The sequence below is a fragment of the Erithacus rubecula genome (genome assembly GCF_903797595.1).
Source record: "Erithacus rubecula genome assembly, chromosome: 13".
Lineage (NCBI taxonomy): Eukaryota > Metazoa > Chordata > Aves > Passeriformes > Muscicapidae > Erithacus > Erithacus rubecula.
In genome coordinates, this window is record NC_136665.1 from 15356465 (window position 1) to 15374960 (window position 18496).

General features: G+C 37.1%; 1 protein-coding gene across 1 annotated transcript in view; it reads right to left on the bottom strand.

Moving 5' to 3' along the window:
- The window catches only part of SUCLG2 (succinate-CoA ligase GDP-forming subunit beta), a 106075-nt gene that overhangs the window by 43290 nt on the left and 44289 nt on the right, over positions 1 to 18496 (bottom strand). Inside the window, exons 3-9 of the mRNA XM_079316882.1 lie at positions 15242 to 15341; positions 15023 to 15113; positions 8945 to 9097; positions 7899 to 7988; positions 5447 to 5543; positions 1912 to 2073; positions 1215 to 1357 (exon numbers count right to left, since the gene is read on the bottom strand). Of these exons, the coding sequence (XP_079173008.1) occupies positions 1215 to 1357; positions 1912 to 2073; positions 5447 to 5543; positions 7899 to 7988; positions 8945 to 9097; positions 15023 to 15113; positions 15242 to 15341 (836 nt within the window). The remainder of the gene's footprint in view (positions 1 to 1214; positions 1358 to 1911; positions 2074 to 5446; positions 5544 to 7898; positions 7989 to 8944; positions 9098 to 15022; positions 15114 to 15241; positions 15342 to 18496) is intronic.

Consider the following 18496-nt stretch of genomic DNA (forward strand, 5'->3'; position numbering starts at 1 on the left):
TGCACTGCAGAGCAACTCAACTCACACAACAAACACTAGAGACATCAAGGTAACAGGTGCTTAAAAAATATGCAGGGAGAGTTAACACTGCAAAGAGCTTACAAGATGAAGTTGACCTGAGCTTATTTTATACAGTAAATTTTCTTCCTAATTTTGCCTTGAAATTTTGCTGCAAACAATATCCACCTCTATTTGAAAAGCTTCAACATTTTGTCTCTTAGTGCTGCACAGAGCACACAATTACAGCAATGTAACTGCCACAGGAAGGTGGCATTTAGAAGCTAGTATCAAATCACAATGAACATGAGGAAAATGACTGGAATCACAGAAAACGTGAGATAAATTAGGAGATGAAGCCAGATCCACAAAAAGAAGAAATATGTTGAAATAGGGACTTCAGCTGTGATGCTTAGGTGCAGAAAGATGATCAAAGCCCTCTGACAGATTTCCATTAGTAAAAATATCAGCAGCAATGAAGTCCTGGCTGCACTCAAAGGCAGAACTCCATGCTGGCAGGATGGGCAGCTGGCATTGCTCCAAAGCCCACTCCTGATCAATATTCTCCCAGCAGATTCTCCAGCTCTGTCTGCAGAGGGGACCAATGACCTCAACACACATCTCCAGAAATAACTTCTACTCAGTACACACAGACTAATGTCTTCTCCTCTTGTTCAAAAAAGAAAAGAGCAACTGCAGCTCCATCTGCAGAAGGAAGCGTCAGAATGTTCCAGGCTATGATTCCAGCCTGGGAATGTTAATTAAATACAGATTATCCTGCAGTGCAGAGTCAGATATTTTGGAAACCTTGAGTTAAAAGTGTACAAATCAGCCCTTAGAATTAGCTATTTGCTTAATTTTCCCATTTTTCTCCTCAGTCTGCTGTGGCACGACACCATTAGGAATGATATTTTAAGCATCTGAGTCTCACAGATTCCATCCTAGGAGGGAGATGTTCTGAGTTCAGCACTGCAATGCCCAGCATCAGCACACCTGCACTTCTGTGTTGAACTGCCTTGAGAAAGCTCCCACTCACAACTCACCAGAACTGAACAGTCTGTCCAGTGGCTCACATTGAATTAATTTTCCTCCCAGATCAGTCCTTTAGGAACTCACCCTCAGTGTTCTCACCATGATCTGGGATTTTCTGGGCACATGGTCCTACTCAGCCCTGTTGCTGCACAGAGAAGCTCCCAGTCCAAACCCAACATTTTTACCTTTGGATCTGCAGTCAGCAGCTTGAATGCTTGATAGACTTGTGCTTCTTTGACACCTCCACCCAGATCCAGGAAGTTGGCTGGCTTTCCACCATTCAGGGATATTATATCACACGTTGCCATTGCAAGTCCAGCTCCATTGACTGCAATTGCAAACATCAAGTGCTTTAATTCACATAGATAAGATTCCTGAAAAGGCTTCAAATGTATCAGCACAACCCCAGAATATGGCTCAAAATGTTACATAGCTATTTCTAAATACTACTAGCTGTTCAAGGATAACCAATGCAACAAATAATTCAAAATATGGTGAAACACATCAACATTTAGGTTTTTTTAGGGCTTAGATATGCACCTTCCTTTAAGCATGTGTGAGCACTGGAATAGTAATTGTGGCAATGCAGAACCTTCTGATTTTATTAAAATAAAGAGATATAAAAATTTCTGGGAATAGTGATGTGAAGGATAAACTGTTTAAGCTCCTCTCCCATCACTCTGACAGCACCGGATGCTTTGTATTACTGTATTACTAGTTTCATTCCTGCAAAAAACTTGTGGAAGGACAGACAAAACTGCAGAAATACTCACAGACAGAAATTCTGTCAAGGATGGCCTGAATGACAGATGTAAACAAAGTCAATACACTGAACAAGAGTAAATGTGCTTTCAAATGTCTTTTGGATGTATTTGTTCTTACCAAAGCAAGCAATGTTTCCATCCAGTCCTATATATTTTAAGTCATATTTGGCAGCTTCATTCTCTATGGGCTCACTTTCAGACTTGTCATCCATGGCAAATATTTCTTTTTGCCTAAACTCTGCATTGTCATCAAAGTTTATCTTGGCATCGAAGCAAACAACTGGAAGAGAAAATAAAACAAATAAAATAAAAAAACCCACAGTCAGCCAGAGCTTCTGAAACACTGCAGCTACTCCAGCAGCCAGGAGAATCTGCTTTAGGAATGCTGCTGCTTCCAACAAAGGAGCAGCTGAAGCTCTAGCACTGAGTCCAGCAGGAAAGGAGAGGTTTTCCATAAATCCTTTATTGAGAAAAGGCACAGCAAGATCTCCACATCACACAGGAAAATCTTCTGTGTTTGCTACAAATAAAGTTCCTGTGTGTTATGAGAGCATTTTTTGTGATTTGGACAGGTGGGTTGCAGCAATGACACAGGAGGGTGTGCCTTGCATATTTTGGAAGAATAACAGATATAAAAGGCAACACCAACCCAAAGCCATGTGTGGTAACATGCAGACATTCAGAGCTGAGCAAAACCAAAGTGCCTTCCTTAGCCATAGTTTGAATTTCTGATGTTATTAACTATACACACATTATTTCGATAAAGAGCTCAAAAAACCTGAAGCCAAATGTGTGAAAAATGACCAAAAGATTACTTTTAAATAAAGAAATTTAATAAAGTAAATACAAACCTTCCCATCAATATCAACGTCCACTATGGTTGTAAAAACAAATTAAGAAGTTGCTAAATTTCACTACATTAAAAAAAAGATACAAAGGACTGGCTAGCAGCCACAGTATTCACATAAACACACCCGTAACAGAAATGCCTGCAGAGTGTTATTTTCTGACTCATTATTTCTATGGGTTTGCATAGGCAAATGCCTCATTAGATTAAAATGTTCTAAGTAAATGTAAGACTATATACTTATCATATTACTTTGCAAGTAATTTCCCTTGTACTATGTTCAGATTATAATTACTGACTTAAGCATAATTGATTTCTCAAGGCAAACCAATCAAATTTAAGTGTCTTTAAATGCTGTGTCCATAAAAATCTAATAGTTTTTTTATCTGCTGGTGTTTTTATTCACATTGCCATTGGGACATGTCCATGGTACATGTGCACGTGTCCATGAGCATTGCACACATCTGGAGGTCAATGACAATTAACAGGACAATTAATTTTAGTATTTGCTATAGATACTCATCAATTAAAATAACAAAACACACAATCTTGTTTGGTGGAAATGTAAGTCTGTTTAATATACAGTTTCTTAAGTTAGGAAAAAATACCTAAGGAAACAGCAAACAAAACATTCACACAAGTGGGAGAGTCTCAGCTGTATAATCTTGATTTGCATTGGGTTTTCCTGGTATGGTTTTTGATGTTGATTTGTAAAAAAAAATTAATATTTAACTTGTAACCGTTAACAGATTAAATTAAAACAATCAAATTTCATTGCAATGACTGATGTTTCAGAAAATTGTTCATGGGTGTGTACAACAAATCTCTTGGAAGAGTTGAGATCTTACCTGGCCAATCATCATGTGGGAATGTGCCAAAGCAGAAATATCTGCAGTTCCTAACATGCTTCTAATGCACTAGAGCTGCTTTAATAAATTTTTTAGCAATGAAATAAGACAATTTTTCTTCTTCAAGCTTTCAGGTACTTAAATTGCTAAACCCACACAAAGCTGGAGTACAACTACAGTTTCAGAGCTCTGTTTACCTTGCACACAAACATCCTCCATGCCACATTAATACAAACTCATTTCTACAGAACATTCATCTTTAACAAAGGCCATGCTGTACAAAGTAGCAGCAAAAACATGTATTAATATTTATCAAACCATTTTCACTATCAAAAGCATATTGTTACATGCACGATAGATTATACAAATGGATTCTTCTCCCAAACAAATATCAAAGAATGCTCCAACACTTGTATTCATGAAGTATTTCTGTTATTTTTGTTAGCAGTGTAGGATTTTTGTCATCAGCCAATTCAAGTTTGCACTGAGAGCAAACAAAACAAAAAACAAACAACAAAAAAGGGAAGTTTGAGGTTTCTGACCCACTAGTGTTAACATAGAATTTGCTCAGATATTAAACAAGGAAATACATACAACCTGATGGAAATCCAGACAAAAAACACAGCAAGAAATAAATCCACCTTATCCATTACTTTGACAAGAATAATGGGTTTCATACAGGGACTTATATTTTATCATTAGGAAGAGCTGCACTGAGCTATTCAAACATTATTCCATTTGTTTTGTCTTTATTCTTAAGACATTTCAGATGGAGAAACTGCTAGCAAAAAAAAAAAAAAAAGAATAAGCACAGGAAGAGTCTAGTGCATTTCTGTGAGCAAGATGGCTTTCACAGCTTGAAACCCACTCTGTTTCTGCTCCTCAGCTTCCTGAATGCAAACTACATGGGAAAAACATCAGAGAAAACAGCACAGAAACTCAGAACATCCCTCAGCTTAAGCCCTTTTCAATAAATATGCACAAATATGTCTAATAAATATTCACAGCCATTCCAGAAGAGCTAATTTGGTAACTTATCCAAATCTTTATTTGCACAGTGCCACCTCACAGAACTCCAGCAGGGATGCAAAGCCAGGACCACCAGGGTTCTTTCCAATCTTTAATGATCATATTTTATTTCCTTTCATAATTTACTGTCCTCTCTCTCACTTGCCTCTACTTGCACATCAATTTCCCCCCTTGGTACCCACCAAATAAGCCTTCAGCACCCCACTGACATGGAACAATGAGGAGGTAGCTGTGATTCCCCTGGATCAGCCTCACCATATTTCAATAACCCACAGTCACCTTTAGTTCCTCCCCTCTTCACCTTTTTCCAAGTTTCTTGGACAAAAATGACAAATGCAAGGAAAGGTTTCAGCTGGAACACCAACTATTATAATGAGGTGAAAACTAATTCAGCTCCTTACACCTCCTCAGCCCTGTAGTTATGGTGCAGGAAGATCAGTGACCTTTTTTCCTCCTGAAGGATGTAGCCAAGTGCCTCTCTCAGCTGAAATTTGTCCTGTGCTCTAGCAGATTGCAAGTCATGCACTATATAATTTAAATTGCCCATATGAATGTAAACATAAAATAACAAGTTTCTTTCTTTCCACACAATCTCAGTAATTCTAGCAGCATTAACAAACGAACAAAAAACCCCCAATAATCCCCACAAAACAGAATCAAGAAAACCCCAACTTTGTACATGAGCAGAAAATGTTGCTGCCTCTCACCAAGCAGAACATGTAGAAGCCAATACTTCCAGTATTTGGATGAGACAACAAAAGGTACTGAAATATAAAATCTGCCAAGGGAATATTTATGAATGTTGTTTAAATTACATTACAAAATGAAATTAATGCAAAGCTGCTGCTACATCCTTCTATGCAATTTAATTTATAGTTTGCATAAATAAAGAATTATAATGCATTCATTTGTTTTGTTCAGTTTCTTACCTTGGCCTTCTGGAGTTTCACCAAAGGGATTGACTTCAACCTGAGTGGCATCAATTTTCAAGAAAAGATTATACAGCTTCTTAATTTGATCTGCTGCCTAAATGTGATCAAATGATTTACAATTACCACACAGAAAAATAGAAGTTCATGTTTTCAAGGCAAAGGTAAACCATTATCAATAATTTTTAATGTATTACATTGCACAGTAATTCTAGATAATTACTGCTTTTATTTCTGTTTTCTTAACCACATGCACATAGTCTCTTACATTGTTATAATGTAGCATTATGATACTGTGTAGCATTTAGTAAATGAGCATTAAAAACTACATGAACTGGAGATTTTCTATAAAATAGGCAGTGCAATTACTATGGCAAGTTGAATTGGCACCAGCATAATGAAGTATTCTCTGGCACACCAAGATCTGAGTTGCATTCATGTTAATCAGTCTAAAGTCAGAAACCACAAAGTAGTTTGTGCTCTCTGGTGACTTCAGAAAAAAATATCTATTTCTCCTTCTTATATCAATCTGAAATATTTTCTTCAAGAACTTACATCTGAAGCTTGTTCACTCATTATAAGATAGCTTGTTCCCTATTACCCCTCACCATCTATCTCCATGCCTGATTCCTGAAAGTACCACCACTGACTACTAATTTCCAAGTCTTTTGTTCTTTTTCCCACTAATAGAACTACTTAAAAACAGCAACATGAGCATGTATTAAAAAAAAAAAATCCCTTTGGTTCATTACACACTGTGAACCTATTAGCTGAAATAAGTTTGCACATGAAGTGCACTAATAAAGAAAGCACTCAATTTTTTCCTCTCATTACTGATCAGCAAACTGAAGTGCACAACCCAAAAATACTTGGCACCTCTCCTGATAAGTAAAATGGATTAGAATAAAGAAAGTATAAGTCAGCTTTCCCCTACAAGGTCAGTCATACAAAAGAAAACATTTCAACTGGAAAAACTCAACCCCAATCCCAGTTTTGCCCAGAGAAGTTGTGGAGTCTCCATTCCTGGAAGTGTTCAAAGGTAGGATGAGGCTTGGGGTGACCTGATCTAGTGGAAGGTGCCCCTGCTCAGGGCAGGGTGGTTGAAGCTGGAGGGTCTTTAAGGTCCCTTCCAACCCAAACCACTCTGTGATTCTGTGATAAGATTCTTCAGAGTCACAGTTGGGATGCAGCACAAATGTTTAGGATGCCCTCCCTGCTCAAGAGTTATCAGTTGAAGCATTTTCTCAGTGGATTTGACTTAAAAAAAAACATATCAGCTGTAAATGTGCAGCAGTTTCCTTGGCACAAACCCTCAGGCTGACAAACCACCCCAAGAGCACAGGGGTGAGGCTCCCAGCAGTGACACAGGGGAGGCAGCTCCCCATGAACCCCACACTGATTTTGGGCCACCTGAAAAGCTGCTGCTGCCACAGAATCACTTCACTTTTATTAAGGGCTGCTCCATCCTTCAGCACCTCTCTGAATCAGGCAGCTTAATGGCAATGCTTCTTTTTCTCAGGGTCTATAAATACTGAGTCTCTCCAAGCAGAAAATCCCAGCCTAGAACTAGAGAATGTATAAGTAAATACTAGGATTTGTCTGGATAAAAACTATGTCCTTATGCTTCAGTAAATTCCTTTTAGTTGCCAGCATGAGGAAAGAAATGCATTCCTGCAGCATTATTTAAATGTGTTGTTTAAAAGTCCATACATATTTGCTGTTAATTAAGTACCAGAACTCTTCAAGGGTTGAAAGGTTCTACATAATCATTCCTCCTCATTAGATATACAGCTAAATCTTCAAATGTGTGTTAATCAACTTAATCATTATGCATTTGTTAATTGCATGTTAGGATAGAAAATAATTAAAACTGCTGAATTAAAAATAAAGGAGTTCTACAAAAATGACAGTTTGATACTACAGAAAAGAACCAGGCCAGCTGAAATAAGCTCTCTTCTTTTCTTTTCTCCAAAATGATGCATAAAGGCAAATATTAATATGCAAAATATATATATACCTATAGTAAAGAGATACTGAAAATACAACATATTGGCAGCCTTTGATTTTCCAGTTGAAGAATAAATAAATTTTAAAAGGTTTCAATCACAAAGCCAGAAACACTTGTACTTCTCCCTGTATTAAGGGCCAGATTCCCTAAACAGCTCTCCCCATGCCATTCACAGAGCTCCAGTGGAATTCCAATGAAAGCAAAGGAATCCCACAAGGTGGGACAGCACATTGCCATTGACTGCCTCAAAGATTAGGGACTCACACTTTAAAACTAGGAGATTACTCAAAATGCTAAACCTAATGACAATTACATAGGTGCAATTTAGTATTCAGAATGTCAAAAATGATCCTGATTTAATGGACACTTGGCCTTTTGGAACACAAAACATAGAACTGGGCTAAAAAGTCTTCAGCCTAAACCCAGGGAGAGGAGTCAAGTTACCTTCTGCTGCAAAGGTCCTTGGAATCCCAGATTTTTTGCCATCTGCAATGCCTGACGATCCTTTATGCCTTCAAAAATATCTATTTCCTCCTGCAACAGTAACATGCATAAATACAACTAAATATTCCATCAGAATGGAGGTTCAGAACTTCAAAAGGAAAACACTTAGTATACATGTGCAAATTAGTAATTAAAGGCTGGCTGTTTGCCAAGGCTCCCCCAGACTTATAGCAGCTGCCTATAGGGGATGTTATAATTACCACACTGACTATGAAACAGTCCTTCCAAAAAAATATATAATTCTTCAGGGTGGCACGCTGACAAGACAATGTGACACCAGTTTTCACTTTTAATTACTGTACAGATGGCATTGACGAATATTTAGTCTGTTAATTTTTATGACATATTCTGGAATATTTTCAAGGCAATGAGTGTCACTGCCCAGTAACACTGTGAAGTTTATCTAATTTTTAAATGTCCATTAAATATTTTTACAATTTTTTGAATAATTATACTTGATTGTATCAATTATTTTTTCAGCTGAATAGCTGGTCTACTCACTATATTGCCACAATAACTTAAAAAATACTTCAGTGTAGTCATCATTAAGAAAGTAATTACAACAGTTGTATTTCAGATGCAAAAGTCTTGCAGGTACAAAAAAATAATTAACAACTCTGTCAATTAGAGAAAAACAGCCACAGAAGCAATAAATATATTGGCACCAACCCACTTGCGAAAAAACTTTGTACCTTCCTGAAAGTGAAACTCAGTCATGAAACATTTCAGATATGAAGTTTAACATATCACATAACAGCCAGATTTAAGATATTTTCCTAATTGAAAAATTCTAGTAAAATCAGATGTTAAATATGCTTCATTTACTAGATGACAGGTAAGATCCTGTATTGGATTAAACACTATTTTTATGGTTCTTCCTGTCTTCTTCTTACATGGAAGAAGGAAAAATGGGAGGAGAAAGGGGGAAAATATTCTTTTGGATAACCTGCAAGGAAAATTGTTATTGTAAAACATTATTTCAATACCTTAAAGATAAGTTCTGGGCTAGTTACTGCAACTTCTTCAATGTCCACACCACCCTGTGGACTGCCAACCATGACAGGTCCATTGCAGGCTCTGTCCATCAGAATTGCAAAGTATGTTTCCCTGGAAATATCCAGTGCTTCTGCAACCATCACCTAGAAATGGGCAGAGGGAAGAAAAGAAAACATCAATGGTTCTGACTGGTCTTTCTGGTTTGCCTTAAAATGCAGCAGTTGGATAGTTGCTGTCCTGAAAATAAACATTGGTTTCACTGCTTTTACTACAGAACTACAACCCTGTGTCCTTTATCCCAAGAAATGCTCTCTCCTTAACTAAGAGACTCCTCTAATTCTGCTCTTCTCACTGGGGATGCAGCCAGTAGTATGAACCAGGAAAACTTCAGTGCTGGGGTTTTCCAAGAGCTGCTGCTGTATCCATACTGCAGACCTCTGTATGACCTTTTTATCCCAATAATTTGGGGTAATTCTTGATTGCCAAGACAATAATTCTTGTCCCCAGAAAGACCTGAGTCAGGGTGCAGATCACAGAGATAGGAGGACTGGGACATGGGCTTTTGGATGCATCTCACAGCAGCACTGTTCCTCATCAGCAAATCCTCAGGATTAAATTCTCTCTCTTATTCTGACCAAAGGTCACCCAACCCTTGTCATCTCTGCACTGAATTACTGCTCTGCTCAAGCATTTCCTAAGAAAATGGGTTTACAGGTAATTCTGCCATCCAGCTTTTTACTTTCAGTTTAGAGTCAGGCAGGTGTGTGTCCTTCAGATACTGGCACTACCTAGAAACACAGATATTTATTTTTCCAAAGAGCTACAGCTTTCTATTTATTACAAAAAGCTACAGAGCCATTTTATACCAGTATCTGACAGACACCACAGCACAAACAGAAAGGTGATTTAAATCCCACATTTGGAATCTAAAAGTAATACATTAAAAGTGACAGAAATTGGGCCATATAAAGTCTTTGCTGCAATTTTTCCCTCCTCCCAAAAACAAGACAAGGTCCTTTCCATTTTAGTATTACAATGATTGTACCTCTCTCTTCACCTGGACTGTCCATTTTTGCAATAGCTAAACAATAGCTATTGAAGCAATTTCAGAGGCTGAGTAGTTTTACACTTGCAAAGGACTCACACAACTGCTCTGCTATAAGAATACTAAATTTCCCCAAATATTTTTAATTTTAGGAAAGGATCTGCATATGATCATTAATAATTGTTGCCTGTGATCCTAACAGATGCCATAATCAAAGTTGCAAAGACACTAGTTCTGCTCTGCACTACAGTCTTGCTGTTCAATCTGAAAGTGAAGCAGCCACCTCAGTGTTTTAATTAGCATTATATTCTTCCTTAAGAGAGCCACTATTACCCATATTTCAATGGAAGTGGTGGGAATCAGGAAAATCACTTCCCAAATATTAAATAATTAAGAAGGATTAAGTGGTAACATCTTTCTAACACGGTGTGTTTATGAAGTGACAGTTTTGAACAATGACTGCAGACAGTGACCATCACTGAATATACCACAAGGAGAAATTCCTCCTCTCAGTCAGCAGATCCAAGAGGCATTTTTATACCTGCAGCCTTAAAACTTTGCCTACCTGGCACAAGGTGCTCCATCAAATGAGTATTCCTGGGGTTTTCATAGTTCAAGGACTATAAACAAGAAAGATGCACTATACTTTCACCAAGTTGCATTTTTGACAGCCTATTCCAGAGTACATAAGAAAGAATGTAGGGAAAGGACTTTCTGCCAGGCAGTAGGTAGTAGAGAAGAAGAAGAAAAAAAAAGTAAGAAACAAGGAATCAAATAAAGCCACCAGTGCTCAAAATTGAAGGAAATATGAAATTTCTTTATGGTCTTTTTGACTTGGAAGAAATTTGCTTTATAGTAATTTTGTTTCCTGCTACTTTTACCTTGCTTTATTCACACAACAGAGGGGGATGTAAAGGAATAGTTCAAATAAGCGACTGTTCAAAAGGAAAGCAAAGAAAGCCAGGGTGAAGGAGAGAAACAAGAAAGCAGAAAACTACTGTACTACTTAAAAGCATCTGCCTATTTTAGTCTACTACAGAGGGATGCTAAAAAACAACTTCAGAGACACAGCTTGGCTACTTGCCAAGATTTGTCAAATTAACAAGCAAGGGTAGGGAAAGCATCCTTGATTTGCTACTATTTTTACCTGCATCCATGTTTTCACCTTCTTAGATATCCTGCATCAATGTATCTGAAAAATGGGAGTCAGTTGCTTTAGACATAATTCAGATAAAACCAACTGGTCCTACTGGATCTTGTCAGAGCTGTTCAGACAGTTTCCACAGAGCTCAGGGTCAGGGCCAGACTTAGGATGGGAATACACTCAACAAGTTTAGAGGAATACATTTGCAGGCACAGCAGGTGGAACTAACATTATTAAATCAGGTATCTTCAACTGTGACTTCCAGCCAGAGTGATTGTCCTCACTGTAGCTAATTAACAATGTTAACATCATCAGATACTTCAGTCTTAATACTGAGAGTCTATTTTGCATAGGCAACCTTGGAGCAAAAATTATCAGATTGTGAAATATCTCTAATTTCTCCCAACAAAGTAACTTTCCTGTTTGATGCAGAGCACAGCCAGGGAAATTGATGTTCCAGGTCTTTAAATATCATTTAAGTCTACCTATCACTCACACAACAGAACTAATGCAAACACACTGATGAACAGTTAAGAACAGTGAAATTGAATCTACAGACTGTTGACTCTTCTCACATTTTGTCTGTTTTGCTTTTGATAAAGAATATGACACATCATTATCTGTTTACCTTATCGTATTTATATTTAAAATGTCCTGGGGGGAAATCAGTTTTCATTAAAACTTCCTGACAACTTCAAGCTTTCCTTCTCTGTAACAGATCCTTACCTAAAAGTTTAAGTCACACATCTAATGTCATGAGGGTAAGTGTAACACCTTTTTTAAACAGAATCAAATATGCAAAATGTTCATTCTGCTATTGCTTGGAGAGAAAAGACAGGTAGTGAATTCTCAGGTTGTCATGATAAGAGAAGACTGTCACCACAGATAGCCAGGCTCTCCAAATTCCAAACTGCCATAGGAGGATTTTATGTAAACTTGTAGAACAGGTTCCAAGTTATGAGGGAATTGAAGAGATTGCTATCAATTTAAGAAACATCCATCTGAAGAGACACAAACACACTTAAAATTCTGTAGCAGGTGCACAGGCTGAAATCACCATTTTCTGTTTCACAATTATTTTAATTGCAGAAAATTTTTACCTTTTATACTTTCCTTACAAATACATGTAAAAGGTACGTGACTTCCACTCCCTGACTTGACACTAGCTCATTGATTGCTCCACAGAAAGTGACATAATAACTATTTTTCCTTCTGCAAAATGCTTATTACTTATTTTTTTAAAAACATAGGAGTATTTTAAACCACACAAACTTTCCAAAACACTGAAAAGTTTAAAAATCACAAACCCTAAAAGCATGCCTTTTCTTCCTGAAATGCAATTTTCTTTAAGTACCTGTAGAACACAAACTCTTAAATACATGCAGAGAGAAAGCACATGCCTTGAAATAAAACAAAGAATGCCAGTGATTTTGTTCTCATCTTCCCCACTGTCCTGAGGAAGCCCAAAGAGTCTGCCTGCTATTTTCAGTGCTCAAAGTTCCCACTGCAATAAATGATATCTCAGACATATCTAAATTTATGTTTAATAATATTCCTGTAGTTTGCCCCTTGATTAAAATGTCAGTATTTGATTTTGTAGTCCTGACACCACAAAGCCAAACTCCTCAGCTCCTCTAACTACCTTGAAGATCCCAACGTGAGCTAACTTTGTAAATGAGAAATTCTTTTTAAAAAGACATAATTTTGCTAGGAAATAGTTTTTTGATGAACTACTGCATAATTTTAAACATGCTTTCTTCACTACCTAATAAGCATAACATTGGGCAAACTGCTACAAAATGAATTAATTTAAAGCAGAGTGTATGCTCTTACCATTAATTACTAAGAATCAAGAACTCAACACCAAAAATTATAAAACATACTAGTTAAAAGCCAACATACTTTTAAAAGCCAACTCTATAATCAGAATGAAAGTCTATGACAGCAGATTATCAGCTTCTCCCAGTGAAAAGCATCACATTGGTTTATCATGCATAAACATTAAAATACCAATTTCCCTGGAACTCTACAGCAAAGGAAAAATCCACAGTCTCTCATGGCTATACACAATCCTGCACCACCAAAATAAATATCTGAAGTTCAGTAGTGCAAACTTCACCTCTGCCCCAGCTGCTTTGTCTTGCCCACTGTTCATTCACACAAACATGTGGAGGGGGAGAAAAGAACCACACGTGAAATATTCTACAGCTACAGGGCACAAAACTCATCCTGATATAAATAATTTTAATAACCCATGTAAAAAAACCCCAACATTCATACTTTTCTTCCATTTCTATCAATTTAAAAGAAAATTAGTAGTTTCTTTTTCAGAACTGAATCTGTCAGTGATGAACAGGCTTGCACTCAGACAAAAATTCCTGTATGGATGTATTCAAGGCAAGCCAAGTAGGGCCAAAGAATAAAAACAAAGAACTTGTAAAAGAAAGCTGCTTTTACAATACTAATTTTAGTTTTCCCAAGCAGAGTGCCTTAATATGGAAAAGATATAAACTTTCTTACAATCTTAGTATTAGCAGGATCTCTGAGAGACATACCTTAATGGTAAAACTGAGTCTCCTATGTTAATATATAGTATTTCTTTCTAAGAACAACCCTGAGGAGTGATGGTAATCTGCCCTCCTGGCTCCCCAAGAGCAGAGCTGCCTGAACATCTTCCTCCAGCCCTCATTAGGCAGGATCTTTCCAGACAGGTGTTCCTTCCCCTCCTATGTTAATACACCAAGCTGTGCACAGGATATTAAATGTGAACTGCAGTTCCTACAGCTCCTGCCAAATTATTTCCTGGCATCAGACAGAGTGTAGCTCTTGACTATTCACCTGTATGAGGATTCTTGCTCAGTAAAACAAAGCAAGAGATAAAAACAGATACAGCAGATAGGAAATTGCCAGGATTTCCTCACTCACAGAATTTTACTGATTTGAAGGAGAATCTTGCTGAATCTTTGCTTTTCTTATTTAGGCCAATACAGAGCAAATAATTTATGCTGAAGTGAATCTTGGTGCCTTGCAGAAAGCACCATCCTTGGAAAATGAACTCCCATGTTCATTTGGTACCTCAACCACTACCATGAACATATTTTAGTCTGTACCTGCAAAAAGTAGAAAGAATCTACTGTTCAGACTTTTTTTTTCAGTTGAGAAAAAATTTCATGTAAACCTTTCAATACTTAAAGGGGGCTTACAATAACGTTGGGGACAAACTCCTTAGTAGAGTTTGTTGCAGTCAAGGTGGTTCTAAACTAAAGAAGACAGAATTTGACTACATATAAGAAAGAATTTTTTTACAATGAGGGTGGTGAGGCACTGGCACAGGCTGGATGGGGCTCTGAACAGCCTGATCTGATTGAGAATACCCCTGCTCATTGCAGGGGGTAGGACTGAAAGAATTTTAAAGATCCCTCTCAACTCAAACCATTCTATGATTCTGTCACTCTATTAACAATTGCCCAGACCAGAGGGTGACTGAAATACAGATAACATTATTACTAAAGGGAACCTGTGTATCTATGTATCTAATTTCTGCCAGCAGAATGTCAATAAGCATGTACAGCTAATGCTACAGTGCAGTTATATCACCATTTAATATGCATTTGATGGAAGATGAGCCCATGAAAAAGGATTCCTTTCAATATACATTGCAGAAATCAATTTATTTTTCCATCAGTGGGTATGCCAAAATGGATGAACAAAATGTATACACAAACTGAAGAAGCAAAATTTTGGGGTTTTTTTATCAATCAGATGTAATCAATCAGGAATTGGAGAAGGATTGGGAAAAAATCTATGTTGTACATCCCAGCTTATTAATGCAAAATTGCAGCTGAACAGTTTTCAACTTTCAAGAGGCCAATTTCTTACCTTTTTAACTGTCACACCATCCTTTGGAGTTTGCTTGGTTGACAGATTGTACCCAATCATCTGTTTAGCAAGCTGTTCAACAGTCTTAGGGCTACAAACAAAGGAAAAATGTTAGTTTACTGAAAAATATTAAAAGAAACAGACCAGAGCTATTGTAAACAGCCTAAATATTATACAAGGAGCAATTTATTTATAATTTTTTCAATTGAAAGTACTTACTCTTTAGTTAGATGAACTCCTCCTTTCAATCCACTGTTGAAAATACCTTTCCCTCTCCCTCCAGCCAGAATCTGTGCCTTCAGAACAATTTCCTTTGCCTCTGTAAAAGAAAAACACAATGCAATTCTGTGGTTTGTCAATTACTGAGCTTGTTAGTACGAGATCAAAATGCATTTCCAGATTGGACTCTTAAAACAAGAGGAAGTTGTTCATAACTAGTGAGCAACAAAACAAGAGTAAATTCATAATTTCTATAAAGAAAGCTTGCCAAAAAAAGAATTGCTCAAGGAAGTTAAGGGATACACAGTTTATTAGAGGGATAAATGTCATTGTAGAGATCAGAGCCGTGCTGTAAATGCTACATGGCCACAACAAACCACACACCCAGCCCAGCTCTGTGGCTGACACACTGCCATGGTCCTTAAACAGAAATCAGACCATGTTTTGTCTTGAATGCTCATCAAGGGAAATAAATTCCATTCCTTGCTCTGAACACGTGGAAGGAAATGCAAGGATGTGGTTCTTAAATAAGAAATCCCTATCTCCAAAGGGCAGGTGAGAGCAGAGCAAGGGCAGGAGCTGTGAAAACATTTCATCTGTCTGTGAGGCATCGCTTGGATCTTTGGCAATTTGAGTATAACAGTCTCTTAGTAACACAAAAGTGCAGCAAGACAGTGACAAAAGCAATTGCACCGTGTCCTACATTCCAAACAAAAGTAATCCTGACATCCTTACAGAATCAAACACGGGGGGAAAGAAAACAACCACCCAAACCAAAGCATCACTCATCATCTCTGCAGTTCTGGATCACAGCAAATTTCTGAACCCTGAACAGCTCCCAGGTGCCTTAAGATGTTTATTAACACCCACTACTGTCATTTTGCACGTTTTCATAATAGTGCTGAGTGCTTTGCAAAGTCTGAGATCCTAATGTTAACAGATCATTAAGTGTGCCTGGAAAAGGCTCCTTGTCACCCTCTCCTGCAGCCTGTGGAAATCTCTGATTTCAGTGATGTTTGGATTAGGTCACACCTTGGACAATAACATTTTATCTAAGTATCAATACAACACAAGAATTTGTTGTTAAATTGACAAATTCACTGTTTAATTGGCACAGAGGATACAGATACTTTCATTCAAACACACAGAGGCTTTCTAGGCTGTAAAAACATTTTACAGATTATTAAATGTAAGTTTAGAGGTGCAGCAATTTTTGGCACAGGCAAGCTGTGACACAGCATCATTTCAAAGTCCTGCATAATAAATTTCAGAAGCTACAAAAAAAAGTTGAACCTTAGAACAGAATAAGTATCATTAAACAAATATTCGATTTAACACAGGTATTGTATTTTATCACAGTAAATGTAATAGTAGTAGTTACTATTAATATTATTATTAATTATTTTTAGCACAGATACTGTACTAAGAAATGTTTAATTTCCAAGCTTCTTGAGGCTAAAATCTCTCCACATGTTTATCGATTCAGTAACATTTGACATATATCTCTCTGAACTTTAAAAGCATTCTCTTTGAAAATATTTCATGCATTCCAATATATTCCTATTCTAGGCTCCCTATTACTCATGCCACTGCAGAGCAGATAACAAGGAAATTTAAATGCAACAGAAACTTTTTTATCAAATGTTTCCTAAGCACACAAATTAAGATTAATTAAAACTATAAATCACTTTTCAACCTGAAGGAGCAAACTCCAAAAATCACAATAACTGCTGTGATAAAGAATCTATGGTACTGTTAATAGATGCTGTAAGCATTTAATTAAATCAATTTTAGCTTCCAAGCATCCTGGCAATGTGAGCTTTGATTGCCAGTGATGGGTGGTATCAGTTCTGGGAGTGATCATCACCCTCATTCCCAACCACCACCTTCCAGGAGCACCAATTATCTCCACTGGGCTCCAACAAATGAAGTTAGAGAAAGGAATTAATGGCTCCATTTTTATAATCCACTAGAGGACTATCAAGGCAATACAGTAACTTCAGAAAAGCAACTATCAAACCCATAAACAAACAGACACAAAAGTGAGCAAAGCCATGGAAAGATTAGACCTGAAGAACTAATCAATGCAGCAGCTCAGGGTTCTTCATGCCCTGCAGGAAACCAACAGGAAGCAATTTAATTCCACAATTATTTGCCCAAACTCTGTAAAATGAAATAAACCATCCAGATCTTATTTTACAGTAACTAGGTTTGATCATTCAGTACTTACCATGTTGATTCACTACTTAATGTCACCACATCTTATTCAAAGAGTTTATTTCTAGAAATGCTCAAAGTTTTTGTTTGTTCCTGCCTGAATTCCTAAATTATACTATGAAAGACTATGCCAAAACAAAAATGTGGGATTAGCTAGAATATTTGAAGTAATTCACCTTCACCTGTAAGTTTAAGGAAAAAAAATATTAAAAGGTAAATAAAGCTGGCATTAAACCCATTAAAATCAGAAGGGTGTAACTAATTTCTATTAATACCCTTCCAAAGTGTTCTAGCAACACTGGAAAAAAAATGTTTAAGCAGGACTGTGTAGTCACACATAAAAGATTTGAAGAAAACCTATCACAAAGAACATGCCTCTACACCACCATAAAGTACAGTACATTTTCAACAGCATTAAGACTTCAACCAACTTCTGTGCATGGGCAGTGACTGACCAGCCTTGTGTAAATTAAAACACAAAAAAACCCGCAAAAACTCCAAAGAAAACCAAATAACAAACCAGCCTGCTTCTTAAGTGTGCATATGTGGATTTTTAGTCACAGATTTTTAATTCTCTTTATCATTAGAAACAATACAAAAACCCGACAGCTTTTAAGTGTCACTAATTTAGCAACAAATAGCTGCAAACTGCTCAGTGCAAATTAATGATACATTGCTGGCAACAGAATGTGTTCTTAACTAATTATAACCTGAATACATTAATATCTCAGACTGAGCAGCTCTTGTATTTGCCTTTTTTCCATTAATCTGTGGAAGAAGAGAGAGGTGCAGGTGTGGTGTTAGAGACAGGTTTAAGTACTAGACCTGGCAGTGTTAGGTTAAATGCTGGACTTGGTGGTCTTAGCAATCATTTCCAAGCAAAGTGATTCCATAATTTCTAAAGAATCCTTTGAAAAAATGGAATCAAAATACAGCTGGTCCCTATGTCAGATGTCAGTAAATAAGCAAGACCTTTACTCCTCAGAAAAATACTCAGAATTCAAAATTTCAGAACTGTGTCTGGCTCTATGGTTCTAA